A 15,848-nucleotide genomic window follows, 5' to 3' on the forward strand; every position below is an offset into this window, starting at 1 on the left:
TTCTAAAGTGCATTTTTGTTATTATATTTCTATGTAAACAATTTATGTATGGAAAAATAAACAAAAAAATATAATATTTTAAAAAATCAGAAGAATCTCACCCGCACAATAAAGGTTTCAGCTCTTTAACTTCACAAACGTCAAAAGATGGAAGAGTCGAAGGACTGTCGATGTTCAAATGTAGGCGGAATGGTGAATGTTATACATTGTGTAAAGTGGCCACTGAAACCATCCAATGACATAAGCGATGCGGATGCCTATACTTCTTTATTCCCCTCTGTAAAATGTTATTCATGTCCGATGTAAGACAGGCGCTGTGGCACAGCTGGTTAGTCGGCCAACTGTGAAACTGGCGTCGCGGGTTCGATTCCCGCCAGTTTCAAGAAAAAAACCAAAGAAAGCTTTTTTCTCAATTGGTCTGGGTGTTGTGGGGTAATTTTTTATTATTTCCTTCCATATTTCCTCTATCTTACCTGCTGACAAGCCCCAAAACAGAGGCTTAGCGGGTTATTCCTTTTAAATAAAAAAGCTTATATTTAAAGCGGTCTAGGTCGTTGAATCCCGTCCATGTGTACAAAAATTTGGACAAACTCAAAACATTATTTAGTAATATATGTTTGAGTTTTTAAATAAAAAAAAGAAAAAATCTCAAATTGTTCCTATATCTTTTTGAAGTAAATAAATGAAATGTTCCAGTATCAATAAAATAATGTTATTTTACATCTTTAATTTTCGGTATTTATTTGGAAAAGCTGGGCATTTTTCTAAGCAATAAAATTTTTATTGAAAGCAGTCTTTTAAAAGAGTAACGTCAACAAGCTTTTATTTTAGTAGTTTTATTTATATCACAATAAAAGTTATTATAGTTATTTCTTTGCAAACTTCATTTTTGATAGATTATTGTTATTGCGATGAATTGTTAGTATATTGTTTAGCTTTATTGTAAACATCGAGTCATCGAAAGGGTCGAGAGTTTCAAATACCTGGGAGTATATGTTACGGAAAATGGCAGATTTTATAAATAACTGGGAGTGCGGTTAGGAATAGCAGACGCCACATCCAAAAGTATGAAGGCTATTTGGAAACCGTATATTTACTCCGTGAAAAGCAGATGCCGCCTATAAAACGCCTGTATAACACCTATTCTCCTTTACGGATGCAAATCGCGGTACCTGACTAGGGCCCAAAACCGCAAACATCTGAGTTTTGAGAATAGGTAACCAAAAAGAATTTTAGGTGTGCGGCGGTTTGACTTTGTAATGAATGAAATAAAAAGAGAACGGACGCAGCAAACTCCGGTGACTAATGTCATCAATCAGAAGTAGCTGCTCGATTATGGAATAATCTACCCACTAATGTCAGAGACGCCCTTTATTTATTTATATTCAAATCACACATGAAATATCACTTCCTGAATATTTAAGTATTTCCATTCCCTCCCTCTTTCCTTCCCTTTCTACTCCCCTTCTCTTTATAGTTCATATAATGTAGATAATTATTAAATTTTGATTTCCTAAAAAAAAACAGTTTTATCAGTATTTTGTTTTATAAAGAAATCATTGATAAACCAACAATATTAACAAATTACAACAGGGATGGAGAATACCTTAAAAAGGGCAATATGGAAATCTAGGCATTTACAGGGCTGTCAATCTTAATGACCCCCGAAGGGATGAAATCCAGTCTTTTGTATACAAACATTTGGACAAACTTAAATATTGTAATAAAACCAACTGGTACAAGAAAAAGTTTAAAAATTGGGAAATTGTTTTCAAGGGTTGCCTAGTATGTGAAATAATTCAGTCAGGTGAATCTCTTCACGGAAAGACTTAATAATCAAATCTACACAAAACAGTTGGAATGTTTTCGACTTTAACAAAAATAAACAATGAATGCATTAGTTTTTTTTATATTACAAACAAGAATCGGATTACGTATTTGACCAGTTATAATGATTTTCAAAGTACCGTTAGATTTTTCTAGTGCTGTGGGTGTGTCAAATTAAGAAATTGCATTCTTGTGATCGATACAAATGCACTTTTTGGTCAATCAATATGAAAAAATAGTTAGACTAAAAACAGTTAGACTTTAAATAGTTAGACTAAAAATAATTTGACTAATACCTATTTAGAAAAAGCGCTTTTCGGTCAATCGATATAAAAAAAAACAGTTAGACTAAACTAAATTATTGATGGATTTTCATCTTCAAAAACGTATATATTAAAAAAAATTATAACTTTGTCGAACCATGTTGGACACTTAAGTGTAAATTGTACCTATATTTTTACAGAGAATTCCCTCATGGAGTTGATTATTATAAATAATTGAATGCAGTTATTATATTAGATACTCCACCCTGATGCTGCAAAAACATTTTAAAATTAAAACAACTTTCGGTCAAAGAGGACTGGCCTACTACTCGGTTAAAGTGTACAATCTACTTCCATGATCCATAAGGACAATTAGTAAGTACTCACAATATAAAGTTGCTATTAAGAAATGGATAGTGGAGGTGGGTTGCGCACAGATCGATGAGTGGATTAAGCCAAATAGGTAAACGTTCTGAAAGACATTGTTTCTTTGTGGACGGATTTCTTATGTGCAATACTGTTGCTCCTGCACAATATGATGTAATGTATTAAAAATAAAATGCTGAGTTGCTTTTTTGGTCGATGCTCTACATTTCAAGTGAAATCGCTTGGCACGTGTGTCTGTCATCAATCACTGGGCTTTGACCCCCACACATACACGTTGTTTTCCTTAGAAATTTTTTTTTTTGCTGACAGAATGCCCAATACAATTAGGCTTTTAATTTGTTCAATACAAAACAATTAACATAATATGAAAATATGACATTATTGAATCATTTGATAACTTTGTGTATTTTATTTTTTAATCAGTTTTTGTTTTCAATTTTGGTACAAAATAATAAGATTCTGCATAATTACCTAAAATATGTCCATTTACGTGTAATTACATGTAATTTTCTCAAACTGAATGGTTTGCATAGGTAGGAAGAAATTGCATTAAGGCAATATGCCCGCTCTTTGGGCGTTGAATTAATAAACTATTTAATACATTAGAAAATATTAACTTACAAAGAACTTTGACATCGAATCTCTTGCTGACTGTAGGCGGTACTCCATTACTGGCAATACACTGATATGCTCCCATATCTGACCTCTGAACGTGTTCCAGGACCAAAGTCTCCCCAAGAAATGAAGTCAGAACTGTAAGAAAAAAAATAAAATTGATTAAACTTTCAAAACAACAATTTTATGTCTCTAAGGCATCACTCATTTTTTTAAATATTTTATTTATCATAGATATATTTTTTTGTACACTTTGTTATTTTTTTACACATTCATACACATAACGTATTTTTTTCTAATTATTCATTTGCTATTCTGTTTTCACAGAAAAGATGGGTCGACGACATTGCCTCTATTGCCGGTAAAACGTGGATGATGAAAGCGGGTGATAGGAAGGAATGGAGACGTTTGGAAGACGCCTTTATCCAGCAGTGGAGAGAATAAGGCTGCAGAAGGAGAAGAAAAGGAGATTCTGTTTTCTAGGATGTGTTTGTAACTATATATTATTTCTATTAAATTTTTTAAAATTAGGTATTTTAAAAAAATAGGAATAAGGATGCAAGATTTGATATATCTCTCCTATTTATTTAAATTATGAAGTTGTATTTTTTGTAATCTTCAAACGAACATTTTCACACCGGATTTTGAAAGTTAAATTTGTATAAATATGCTGAATATCAATAAAAATTTATTTTCGCTTACCGACAGTGATGCCAATATCACAACAAATCTGTTTTACCATATAAAAAAGAGCAAGAGAATATTATTTTTAACAAGGAAAACAGAGTCGCTGTTCTGCGGCCGGTTTTTGTGCCAAAGAGACTAAAATAAATGAAAGAATTCTTTCAATTTGTCGATTATTGCAAGTATGCGAGAGTGTACGCTAGTAATATGACCGGCGAATAAATGGTTTTTATTTTATTATAATTTTTATAAATTATTAAAAAAGGATTATTTAACAGTATGTCTATTACAATATTTGAGTTTGTTCAAATGTTCGTAGACAAAAGACTGGATTTCACCCCCTCGGCCGTCATTAAGATTAACAAATTACAACAGGGATGGAGAATACCTTAAATAAGGGAATATGGAAGTCTAAGCATTTACAGGGTTTATGACCTGTCATTTGCTGGTTTAAGTGGCCACTTTACACACTGTGTAACATTCACCATTTTGCCTATGTTTGAACATCCATATTTCTTCAGTTCTTCCATTTGTTGACTTCACTTAAATCAACAAATGAAAGAACTGAATAAATATGGATATTTAAACATAGGCAAAATGGTGAATGTTACACTGTATGTCTATGTTTTTTTTTTCATGTCTGAACTTCAGAATATTCTGTCTTTTGCTTAAAGTCATACGACAATACACCACCGCGTGTAAAGGAATTAAATAAAAAGAGTTGATAATATTGTTATCACATAATATGAAACGATTTCTTTGAAGTAACTTTTTTCCACCTATGTTCATTTTTATGGATTTACGTAGGTACTGCCGAGACATAATAAGTTCGTGAATTTGAAAACTGTAAAAATTATTTGAAACTAAGTTAATGAAATAAATAAATAATTAATGAACGCACAATCGGCTTATAATAATACGCGAAAATTGTCAGTCACTGCTTTCCAGAACGTTCGGAATTGTTTACTTCTGCGTACAGCTAATCTTCTTTATATTTCCAGACAAAACAGCGAATTTTGACAGAATTCTGAGCAAACAAGGTATCAAAAATCAATTAAGATTAATTTTATAATTATTCGTCAAGTTAAATACGCTGCTTTGGAATAATTATTCCAAGTTTCGTTTGATTTAGGCTCTGAAGGAAATATAAACAGAAAAACAGCCACTTTTCAAATACCGTATTGTAAGTGCTTATTTTTGAAGCGAGTTTTGCCTACGAATTGCTGATAATTCCATACTTCCATATCCGGCAATTTTCTCGAAATTTTACGCTCCGTTCAAAACATATTCTTAGATTTCACAATAAAAATGTGAATTGCCCAAAATCATGTGTGTTTGTTACATCAAAACAATAAATTACTTGTGTTATAACATACATTGTATACCAATTCCTTATAACACATGTTTAAATGTGAAGCTTACTCATTTTTATTTAAAAGTATGTTTGATCCAGATGCACAATTATTGACCATTTGCTTTCGATAAATATGTAACTGTTTATATGCATGAAAAACCGAATATTTTTATTACTACAAGACATAAAATGGGGTTAACTCACTGGGGTTACCCGTGCCAAGGACACTTAATAATATATATGTACGTATTTTGGTTAACATTTGAGAATACACAAAGAAGACTATGCAGAAAGAAATAACAATATGTTAAGATAGCTTTAAGCAGTACGTTTTTATGTTTAACTACTGTATATCAGTATATACATATACATATACATATACATATACATATACATATACATATACATATACATATACATATACATATACATATACATATACAACAACAAGACAAAAAACAAGACAACAACAAAATAAATTATTTTAATTAAATTACAAATTTAAAAGCTTCAATTAAATTAACTTAACAATAGAATCACCATGTAAAGCGCCCTTGAGGTATTTTATTACGAAAATGGCGCTTTATAAGTTATCCATAATTAATTAATTAATTAATTTTCATAATGATGTATGAAGTTTTTTTATTTTTTTAGACATCAAAGTGAAAGAGGTCTAAAAAGTTGCATTTTGGATCACATTGAACGTAAAAATTATTTAAAAAAATATTACATATTACTTTTGGCCCTCAACCGAGGTTTGAAGTTTATAACTGCCTAAATATTTGGTCAATTAACTTTAATGATAAAATTATTTTTTTTTAGTAAAGATATAACTTAATCACATTACAAATTCGAACACCTTTTTAAAACTACCGAAATGCAAAAAGTTTACACTCCGCGGAACTGATTCCGTTGAGCGCCTGGCTAATATTGACGAAAACAATGGCCCATTAAAACAACGCTTCTTAGTTTTTACAAAACAAAGTGCAACTCACGCCCTTAGATGCTTATTTTATAAGATTTAATGCACATTATAAAATTTATTTGGACTGATACTTAAATACGAAATGACAGTCGGTTTAGTGTCAAAAATTAAAAACGAAAATTCATACATCTATTGCCGTCTATTGACTCCACAAACCTACCCAAACCACAAAAAAAAAACCTTATTTTTCTGAGTTAAAAAAAATGCGTCATTAAACGTGTTCAGAAAACTTAAACACGTAGAAAAAATTCATGAGGAAAATGTGAATACATTTAAGAAGGTGTTATACAAAAACCCAACCTTTTGTTATTTCACAATAAAACCCGATTTTCCGCTTATCAATTTGAATATATTGTTTGTGGGTTTCAGTATAATATTCCTACTCTCCGTGATACTAGTATTTACATTATAATATACAGTGCACCCTCAAAAGCCTCCCACATGCCAAAGTGTATAGAAGATAGAGTGTGGCATAAATATTATTTCATTCGAATTTTATTCCCTGTCCGCCGCGTGTTTTGCCACTAGTTTATTTATGAATATTATACACAGAGAACTGTGTTATATTGTAGTTTATTAAATCTGTATTTTTGACTCGTTGAAAAAATGAAATATACAAACTTGTATTAGAACACATTTTTGAGATGTGATTATCTCAAAACTATTTTGCCTCTGTCGCAATAAACTAATTTGAATCTAAATATTAACATATTAAAACAATGATGAATAACATTTTAGAGAAGGAAATATAGAAGTCTAGGCACCTACAGGGCTCATGACATGTCATTGGCTGGTTTAAGTGGCCACTTTACAAACTGCAACATTCACCATTCTGCCCATATTTGATCATCTATGTTGATTCAATTCTTTAATCTGTTGATGTTATGTGATGTTAAAGAGCTGAAACCTTTATTTATGCGGGTAAGATTCATCTCATTAAATTATTTTACCTGCATACTAGGCAACGCATGAAAATTCAATTTTTCAATTTATATACTTCTTCATGGACCGGGTGGTTTTTTCCGGCAATATTTTGAGTTTTTCCAAATTTTTGTAGACAAGAACTCGATTCAACTCTCTAGTGAGCTGTTTATATTAACATATTTACAACCGAAATGAATAACAATTTAGTTGCCTAAATAATTTTATCAGATTAATCTCACATGTATAAATTCAGCTCTTTAACTTTACAAACATCAAGACATGAAAGAATCAAAGGAATATAGATATTAAAAAAACGGGCAGAATGGTGAATGTTACACAGTGTGTAAAGTGGCCACTGAAATCAGCGAATGACAGATCATAAGCCCTTTAGATGCCTAGACTGGCAAAATGGCGGTTCTATATTGCCTTCTCTAAAGTGTTATTCATCTATGTTGTAATATATTAAAGTTAACAGTTCCCTAGGAAGTCAAATCCAGTACTTGTCTGCAAAAAATTAGTCAAACTCAAAATACTGTCGATAAATCCTAATACCTAACTCGCTAAGGAGTAAAATCCAGAATTCTTTATAAATATTTAGACATACCCAAAATATTGTTTAGCATTAGAGATGTAGACACTGGTAACACCAAATGCCAAGCAGTTCACCACACCGCTTTAACATGCCACTAGCCGCTTGGCGGCCTCCGTGGTGTAGTGGTCAACACGCTTGACTCACATGCGGAAGGTTCCGGGTTCGATTCCCGGTGAGAACACAAAAAAAAATCAAATGTGATTTTTCTCAAGCCTGGGTTTTCTGTGATGTAATTCACCACTGTAATTAGGCCCAATGGCCTGTTGTGGTGCAAGAGTAAAAAGTATCTAATACACAAAAGTGATAATTAAATTACAATTACTATGGCGATTTCTTTTCTTGACATTTGGCTTGCCAACCGCTGGCTAAATGCAATAAATAGCATAAAAACTATTAATATATAAACTAAAATAGCAGTTTTGGAATATTTACAATATTTACACCAGTGAAATCAAATCTGTGATTGCGTAAATATTTTGAAATTTAACATAAGGTGTTCACGGATGCTCTATTGTACTATGATATAGTTATCACGTCGCTTATTAGCACGTCAATAGTTATTTGTGATTGAGCTACTGGTAAGTTAAATTTAATATATAACATTCACTACCGACATATTATATTTATTGTTAAAGAACGCATGAGGTGTCTTTACAATTACAAAATACCTGAATTAGCAAATCATCTAATGTTAGTAATAATACAGGACTTTAAAAACTAAAAAGTAAATAATATGCAAATATTTAAAATAAGCAATGCTTTTCAAAATACTCTTTATGTCCCTTTACTCAAAAATCAAATCATCTTTCAATATAGCCGATGTTGCATTGAAATGATCACCTGTTATTTACTGAATTAACAGCCCTCTTATTGTTGCCAAAAGATTAAGCTTTTTAAAACTATAACTAGTGCAAGTAGGTGTTAGCTTCCAAAAGCATGTGTTCTACTAGCAGTTAGTTTTTCACTTTTGTGCAACTACAATGATGAAGTTGCATAGTGGCTTTTGCATGTTGGTGTAATTAGTGTCCTGACAAAGAGACGGGTAGTGATTACATACAAATATTAACTAACATTCATCAATTTTTCATCCAATACACTAACGTATATTTTTTTTAATGAAGAGACGTTTTAAGCTTTTCTGAGAGCTTCTAACAATTCACTGAAGCCTTTGTTAAACGGGTAGTTTTGGGTTCCAGTATATCTCACCGCAGAAGGCATAAATTCGTATCAACTTATTTATCACTCATACAAACAGTTTAATTTTTTTATATGAAAGTAATGTTTTAGTTCTGATTTCGTTAATATTTCAATTTTTGGACCGTTTTACACAAGTCGTAAATAACTTGAGCGGGAAAATGGTAATCGAATTGTGGTTGACCAGGATTCGAACTTCGGAGATTTTATCCGATAATTTAAAATACTACTACGGAACCACAACCCGGTCCTATAAATTATTTTATTTAAAATTAATATTTGCATAAATTATCAGGATATGTAGGTAAACACTTGATTAAATGTTTTTTCATATATGTATAATGCGCTTTCACTCGTTAGAACCAAATATTTTCAACACCCTCGATTTAATAAGTTTATGACAAGTATTCCAGTTTTTTTATGTATATTTTCCATTCTACTCCCATTTTTTCCAATAATGAGTCTGGTTATAGTAAAAAAAACTTAATTGACTTGTTTTGCGGGTCCGTTCCGTTTAAAAAAATTTCTCACTTAGCACCGCGAATATCGCATCTTAGTTGCTATCCATCGTCATATTCCTAAATTCCATACAAATCATGGTCAAAATAGCTTTGTCTTCAAAGGTGTTAAAAATTATAATAATCCTCCCAATGAACTAAAAACTATTAAAAATAATATATTAATAAATAAATTTAAAGTTAATCTAAATAAATTTTTTGAACACTTGTAAAAACTACATTCAATTTCAATTAGTATAAATGTACTATTGTTTTATGTTTTTCTTTATATGTCCTATGTTTTTTTTTTCTCATGTACAAGTGTATAAAATTATATAAACTCTTGTAAATAAACAACAGTGTAAGCCACTCTCCAAGCACAAGAGTTCTCTTTTTTTGGAGAGTTACAGTGATAAAATTTACTAAATGTGTAAAAGTAGATATGTTTAGTATTTTTAAAAAAACATGTACTTTTATGAAATTTATAAATAAAAAAATAAGAAAATATTTAGTGGCATTTCTCTCACAAAACCGGCTTTACTTTCTTAACTTACAGATTGGCGTCTTCAGTGAATTTGTAATAGCTGCATCGTCCGAAGACCCCGTTTCTAATGATAGTAAGCTGATCTTGCTAGGAGATGAGACACCATAACGAACGGTGAGCTGGTGTTTATTTCATGTTGATTTCTTCATTTGGACGAATTGCGAGACATTTTTTTCGGTGGTTATAAAGTCAGTTTGGAGAATAATTTTTTTTTTAATCACTACTTTTTTTTCTTCTACATGGTAAAGCTATTTTTGTGCCTCACCTGCCCTTTTTTGCACTAAAATATTATTGTATCGCTTTTGCCTTGTTTTTTAAATGAACGAATAAAGTAAATTTGTCTTATTTTGTTTTGTATAAATTATTTCATTACTGCATAACATTTTCCAATATGGAAATGCCCGTTAGAGAGTAAAAGCGCTAAAGAAGATAATAGAAGCATGCATAAAGAGCTCGCAACCCGCCTAGGCATTGCTGGAGCAACTTTTGACATGATGCGTGTTGTCTGGAACTCTAGTCTATACTCGGTTAAAACGAAATGCTGATTTTTCAACTATAGTAAAGTGCCAGTTTTCCTATATGTGTGTGAATCTTGGCACCTAACCAAAGCTCAAAACACCAAACTTCTGAGTTTTGAGAGTAAGTGCTTGAGAAGAATATTGGGTATAAGGTGGTTCGATTTTATAACTAACATTGAAGTCCGAGAACGGACGCAGCAGACTCCTATATCGAGCGGTGGTGGAACTGGGTTGGACACGTACTGCGCATGCCTCAGGAGAATCTAAATCCTAGTTGCCTCTTCTTTAAACCTGCGGGATCACGCCGTCCTGGAAGGCCGTCAATGACGATCTTTAGACTTCGGCGGAATTAAGGGGCGCTGGATTGACATGGGAAGAAGCGAGAGTGCTGGCAGGCGATAGGGTCTCCTGGAGGCAACTGGTGATGTCCACATGCTCTACTTAGGAGCGAATGTGGAAAAGAAGAAGAAGATGTTATAATAACAATGCAAGTTTGACAAAAATTGACAGTAAATAACATAAATCGACCTCAAAAGAAAATAAATCTGTTCAAATATTTATTTGCTAGCGCAAAAAATATTCTCGTAAACTAACTTGTAGTAAAAAGTTTGTGACTCGCGTAAAGAGAAAAATTTCGTTTGCACAACAGTACGATATTACGATACAGAAAAATATGTCTTTTATGAAATCTCATAAACTTTTATACTAAAATAAGGCTGGGATTTTTTTTTGTAAGAATATAGAATCAAATAATGCATACATGTAGAACTAGAAAAAATGCGTTATATTATTACTATTGTCGTTTTTTTCAAAACAATTTTACTATCTTTGTACACTTTACTTTGTACCTATACACTAGCGCGTGCACGCAGACTTGGAAATACCTCCAATATTGATATTTATTTCTACAGACTTGGGAATACCTCCCATATTAATTTTAATTTCTACAGACTTTGGATTACCTCCCATATTGATATTTATAACTACAGACTTGGGAATACCTCCCATATTGATATTTATTTCTAAAGACTTGGGAATACCTCCCATATTGATATTTATTTCTAAAGACTTGGGTATACCTCCCATATTGATATTCATTTCTACAGACTTGGGAATACCTGCCATATTGATATTTATTTCTACAAACTTGGGAATACCTCATATATTAATATTAATTTCTACAGATTTGGAAACACCTCAGATATTGATATTTATTTCTACAGACTTGGGAATACCTCCCATATTGATATTTATTTCTACAGACTTGGGAATACCTCCCATATTGATATTTATTTCTACAGACTTGGGAATACCTCCCATATTGATATTTATTTCTACAGACTTGGGAATACCTCCCATATTGATATTTATTTCTAAAGACTTGGGAATACCTCCCATATTGATATTTATTTCTAAAGACTTGGGTATACCTCCCATATTGATATTCATTTCTACAGACTTGGGAATACCTGCCATATTGATATTTATTTCTACAAACTTGGGAATACCTCATATATTAATATTAATTTCTACAGATTTGGAAACACCTCAGATATTGATATTTATTTCTACAGACTTGGGAATACCTCCCATATTGATATTTATTTCTACAGACTTGGGAATACCTCCCATATTGATATTTATTTCTACAGACTTGGGAATACCTCCCATATTGATATTTATTTCTACAGACTTGGGAATACCTCCCATATTGATATTTATTTCTACAGACTTGGGAATACCTCCCATATTGATATTTATTTCTACAGACCTGGGAATACCTCCCATATTGATTAATTTCTAGCATATTAATTTCTAGCACGTGTCTCTGTGAATCGAAATTATTTGTAAAATGCACTTATTATTTCGTAGTATGATTCTTAAAAATCATGAAATCAATATGTATTTCCTCACTCTTAACAACTGCAAAGAAAATGCTTGAACCTTAATTGCAAATAATAATTATAATAAAATCTGACGAAAAAAGAATGGGAGAAGGCTGATGGGGATAAAAATATTTATTATTTACTTTATAATAATAAAAAAGAGCATACAGATTTTTGTTTAGTCGACTCAGTTTTGAAAAAATCTTTTCGTCAGCGGATGCTCACGGAGTAACCCCAGATCAGCCTTCCTACCTGTAGATTAAATTTTTGTTTGTATTCAACTTAAACCCGTAAACTGTTATATTAAATATTGTTGAAGGCACTAGTGCCGTAAAATAAATAAACAAAAAAAATACACTGGAACCTATCCACGTAGGAACATCAAATACAAGCAGTATTTTTTATTTAAATTTTTATGTTTTTATTTTATTTTTCTTATCACCATAGTGGCATTCAGCTGGTGGTATTTAATATAAAAAAAAATATAATTCGTTGGTTTTTTTTATAAGGTCTCCACTGGTAAGTCAAATAAATTAGCGTGGTGAATTGTGTGATGTAAAAAAAATACAAAAAATTACATTTCAAATCAAAATAATCCAATATGGAGTTTTGTTGTGTATCAATATTATACAGATCATAAACCCCGATAAAGTCGAGGGTTTTTACTTTGTCTTTGCAAAACTGTAAAGTTTGAAAAAATCTTAACACCCTTATTCGCGCGGTGGCGGTTATGTATATTACGCAGTGAAGACTTTTTTCGTGTCTCAGAGTAGAGTGCTCGAGTTCACCCTTAGAGAGGATCTCACGGTGTTACTTGTACATATCGACACCATTGTAGGGTGAAGTACCCGGTTGAGAGCTCCAATCAAATTTGAATTCCATCGGGTCGACCGGATAGGGAAATTCCTCCGAGTATCGGAAATAAAATTTGAATAAATGAACCCCTCGGGAGGGAAATCGGATTGAGTGGGGCACATCTGGATACAGTTTGCTCACTAAATTATTTTACTTAGTGACGTAAAAGCGGGTGGTTCAAAATATTCCCTAACACACAAAAAAATAACTAATACATTACTTTAATCTGTTTTCATTAGAGAAACGTAGAACGGAAGCGGACTTTATGTGTCAACATATAACAACAGAGATGAAGAACATTTAAGAGAAGGTAATATGGAAGTCTAGGCATCTACCTGTCAATGGCTGGTTTAAGTGGCCACTTTACACAATGTGTAACATTCACCATTCTGCCCATATTTGAACATCTATGTATATTACTTCAATTCTCTCATCTGTTGATCTATGTAAAGTTAAAGAGCTGAAACCTTTATTGTAATTTAATTATTTCACCGACATACTAGGCAACACCAAAAAATCTAATTTTTTCAATTTTTATACTTTTTCATGGACCAGGTGGATTGAATCCAGTGCTTGTCTACAAAAAAATGTTGTTGACTTTATATGTATTTTTAAATGACTAATCCAGTGATGTTCCTTATCTGTTACAATCGATATGGTTATATGTTCCCAACCCTGTTATCAGAAGCCAAAATTGGCTTTTATCAAATTTTCTAACAGCAATGTGTACATTTGTTGACGAGGAAGTTAAGAGTTTTTTTTAATATTTTTTTTAATTCTTAATTTGCTATCGAACTATGTAAAAAATAATTAGCTCAAGTAACTAGGTGAATAAAATATTAGCGAAATGTGAAATAGTTGCAATCTGCATTACTTTAAAACAAAGATAAGTTTGTTTTTACATGTTTGTTGTTTATTTCATCTGTTTATAAGTTTTACCTCGAAATTAAATGACTTATGACTGTCTTAATCGATCAATAAATTGAATAACACGGCAACGTATCATCTAAGGGAAGATACCATTGCAGAAGACTGCTGCAAGACATTTGCATAGATTTATATAGTTTTATTAAGGGTGTTGTCTAGGTGTTAACTGTAATTTATGTTTCTGTAATAATTTTTATTTGTGGTATTATTTAATAATATGCTTGCTTCTACTTTTTATTAGTTGTACCCCAACTCAATACAAGGCTGTTGGCCTCATAGAGTTAGGGATACGTTTTTTTTTTGTGTAATATCTATCTTTATATGAAAAAGAAATAAATCTTTAACCCTTTTGTGGCTGTGATGCCACACTAGTCTACATACGGTACATGAGTGATATAGTAACTTATTAAAAAAAATGATAAAGTTGATTTTTTTGTCATCATCAAATGGATATTTACACATCAGATTTGGAAAGTAAAATTAGTTTAAATATGTTTTATTTGAATACAAAAAATATTCATCTTTGCTATGCAAAAAATGAATGTGACGCCAATAGTGCAATAAATAGAAGTTAGAACTCATAAAAAGGAAGACAGAGACGCTGTTATGCGGCCGGTATTTATGTTTATGGTACTGGCAGTGAGCAGGAGTGCACGCAATAATATGACGGACATATTTATGATTTTTTATTTATTTTGCTAAAACAGAGTTAAATTTTTATATTTTTATAAATTATTGAAAAGGAGTTATTAAACATTTTTATCATATTATGTAAATGTTATCAACTTTCAAATATCTTAATTTAGTAAATGGGGTCTAGAATTTCAACCATCCATGCGCTCAGTAGCTGCAAGACTTGTTGTTATCTAATTTATAAATAAGCTTTTTATTTTTTTTTAAATATCACTTAAACTCTAAACTTCATTGTCAATTAAAAATTTTAAAAATAAAAATATAAATAGGGGCTAGATTTCTTATTGTCCATGCGCTATGTAGCTGCAAGACATTCTGTTATCTAGCTCATATATATCATAATTGTAATATATCATAATTGGAGACGAGGAACTAGAATCCCAACTATCCATGCGCTCTGTAGCTGCAAGACGTGTTGGGATATTTATTTATTGTACAGCGCCCTTGAGGTGATTTTCACAAGAATGGCACTATTTAAATTATCCAAACATTATTATTATTATTAAAATGTATGTATATGTGCTGAAAATACAAAATGTTACATAAAAAATAATAATATAGTAAAATATATGATAAAAACTAATATATAGTAATGTTCTACAAAAATATATAAATAATATGTGTACCAATTACAAAAATTATTACGTTTATTAGTCTATATGTATTTTTTTTAAATGTCTCGCTTCACCTTTTATATGTGCAGTAACATTTATTTAAAAATTTGTTTTACATTTTTCGTTCTTTTTTTTTTTTTTTTTTTTTTTTTTTTTATATGGGAGTTGCTTTATTATTTACCTTGCTTATAATATACAAGGTGAAAGTAGTTGTTACAAGTGGGACAATTGAATACTTTAATTTAATGCGAGTGTTTATATTTTGTCGAGTAATTTTGATCTCACATAATTTATCATAAATTTTAAGCAGTAGGCACCTCACAAACAACTGTCTTACATTTAATATATTAAACTCAGCGAAAAGATCATCTGTTAAATACCTAGAGGGTTTTTTGAGAATTATCTTTTTGATCCATTTTTGTGCTATTTTCACAGGAGCAAGGATAGAATGAGAGAAACCTCCCCAATCTCCATTGCAATACGATAGTT

At 31.3% G+C, this 15,848-nt stretch overlaps 1 protein-coding gene across 1 annotated transcript in view; it reads right to left on the reverse strand.

Moving 5' to 3' along the window:
• The window catches only part of LOC148278765 (lachesin-like), a 179,232-nt gene that overhangs the window by 39,891 nt on the left and 123,493 nt on the right, over positions 1-15,848 (reverse strand). The window contains exon 6 of the mRNA XM_088230909.1: positions 3,099-3,230. Within this exon, the coding sequence (XP_088087035.1) occupies positions 3,099-3,230 (132 nt within the window). The remainder of the gene's footprint in view (positions 1-3,098; positions 3,231-15,848) is intronic.

This window comes from Micrasema longulum, unplaced genomic scaffold (assembly GCF_059751315.1).
Source record: "Micrasema longulum isolate JH-2025_06_02 unplaced genomic scaffold, ASM5975131v1 h1tg000829l, whole genome shotgun sequence".
Taxonomy (NCBI): Eukaryota; Metazoa; Arthropoda; class Insecta; order Trichoptera; family Brachycentridae; genus Micrasema; species Micrasema longulum.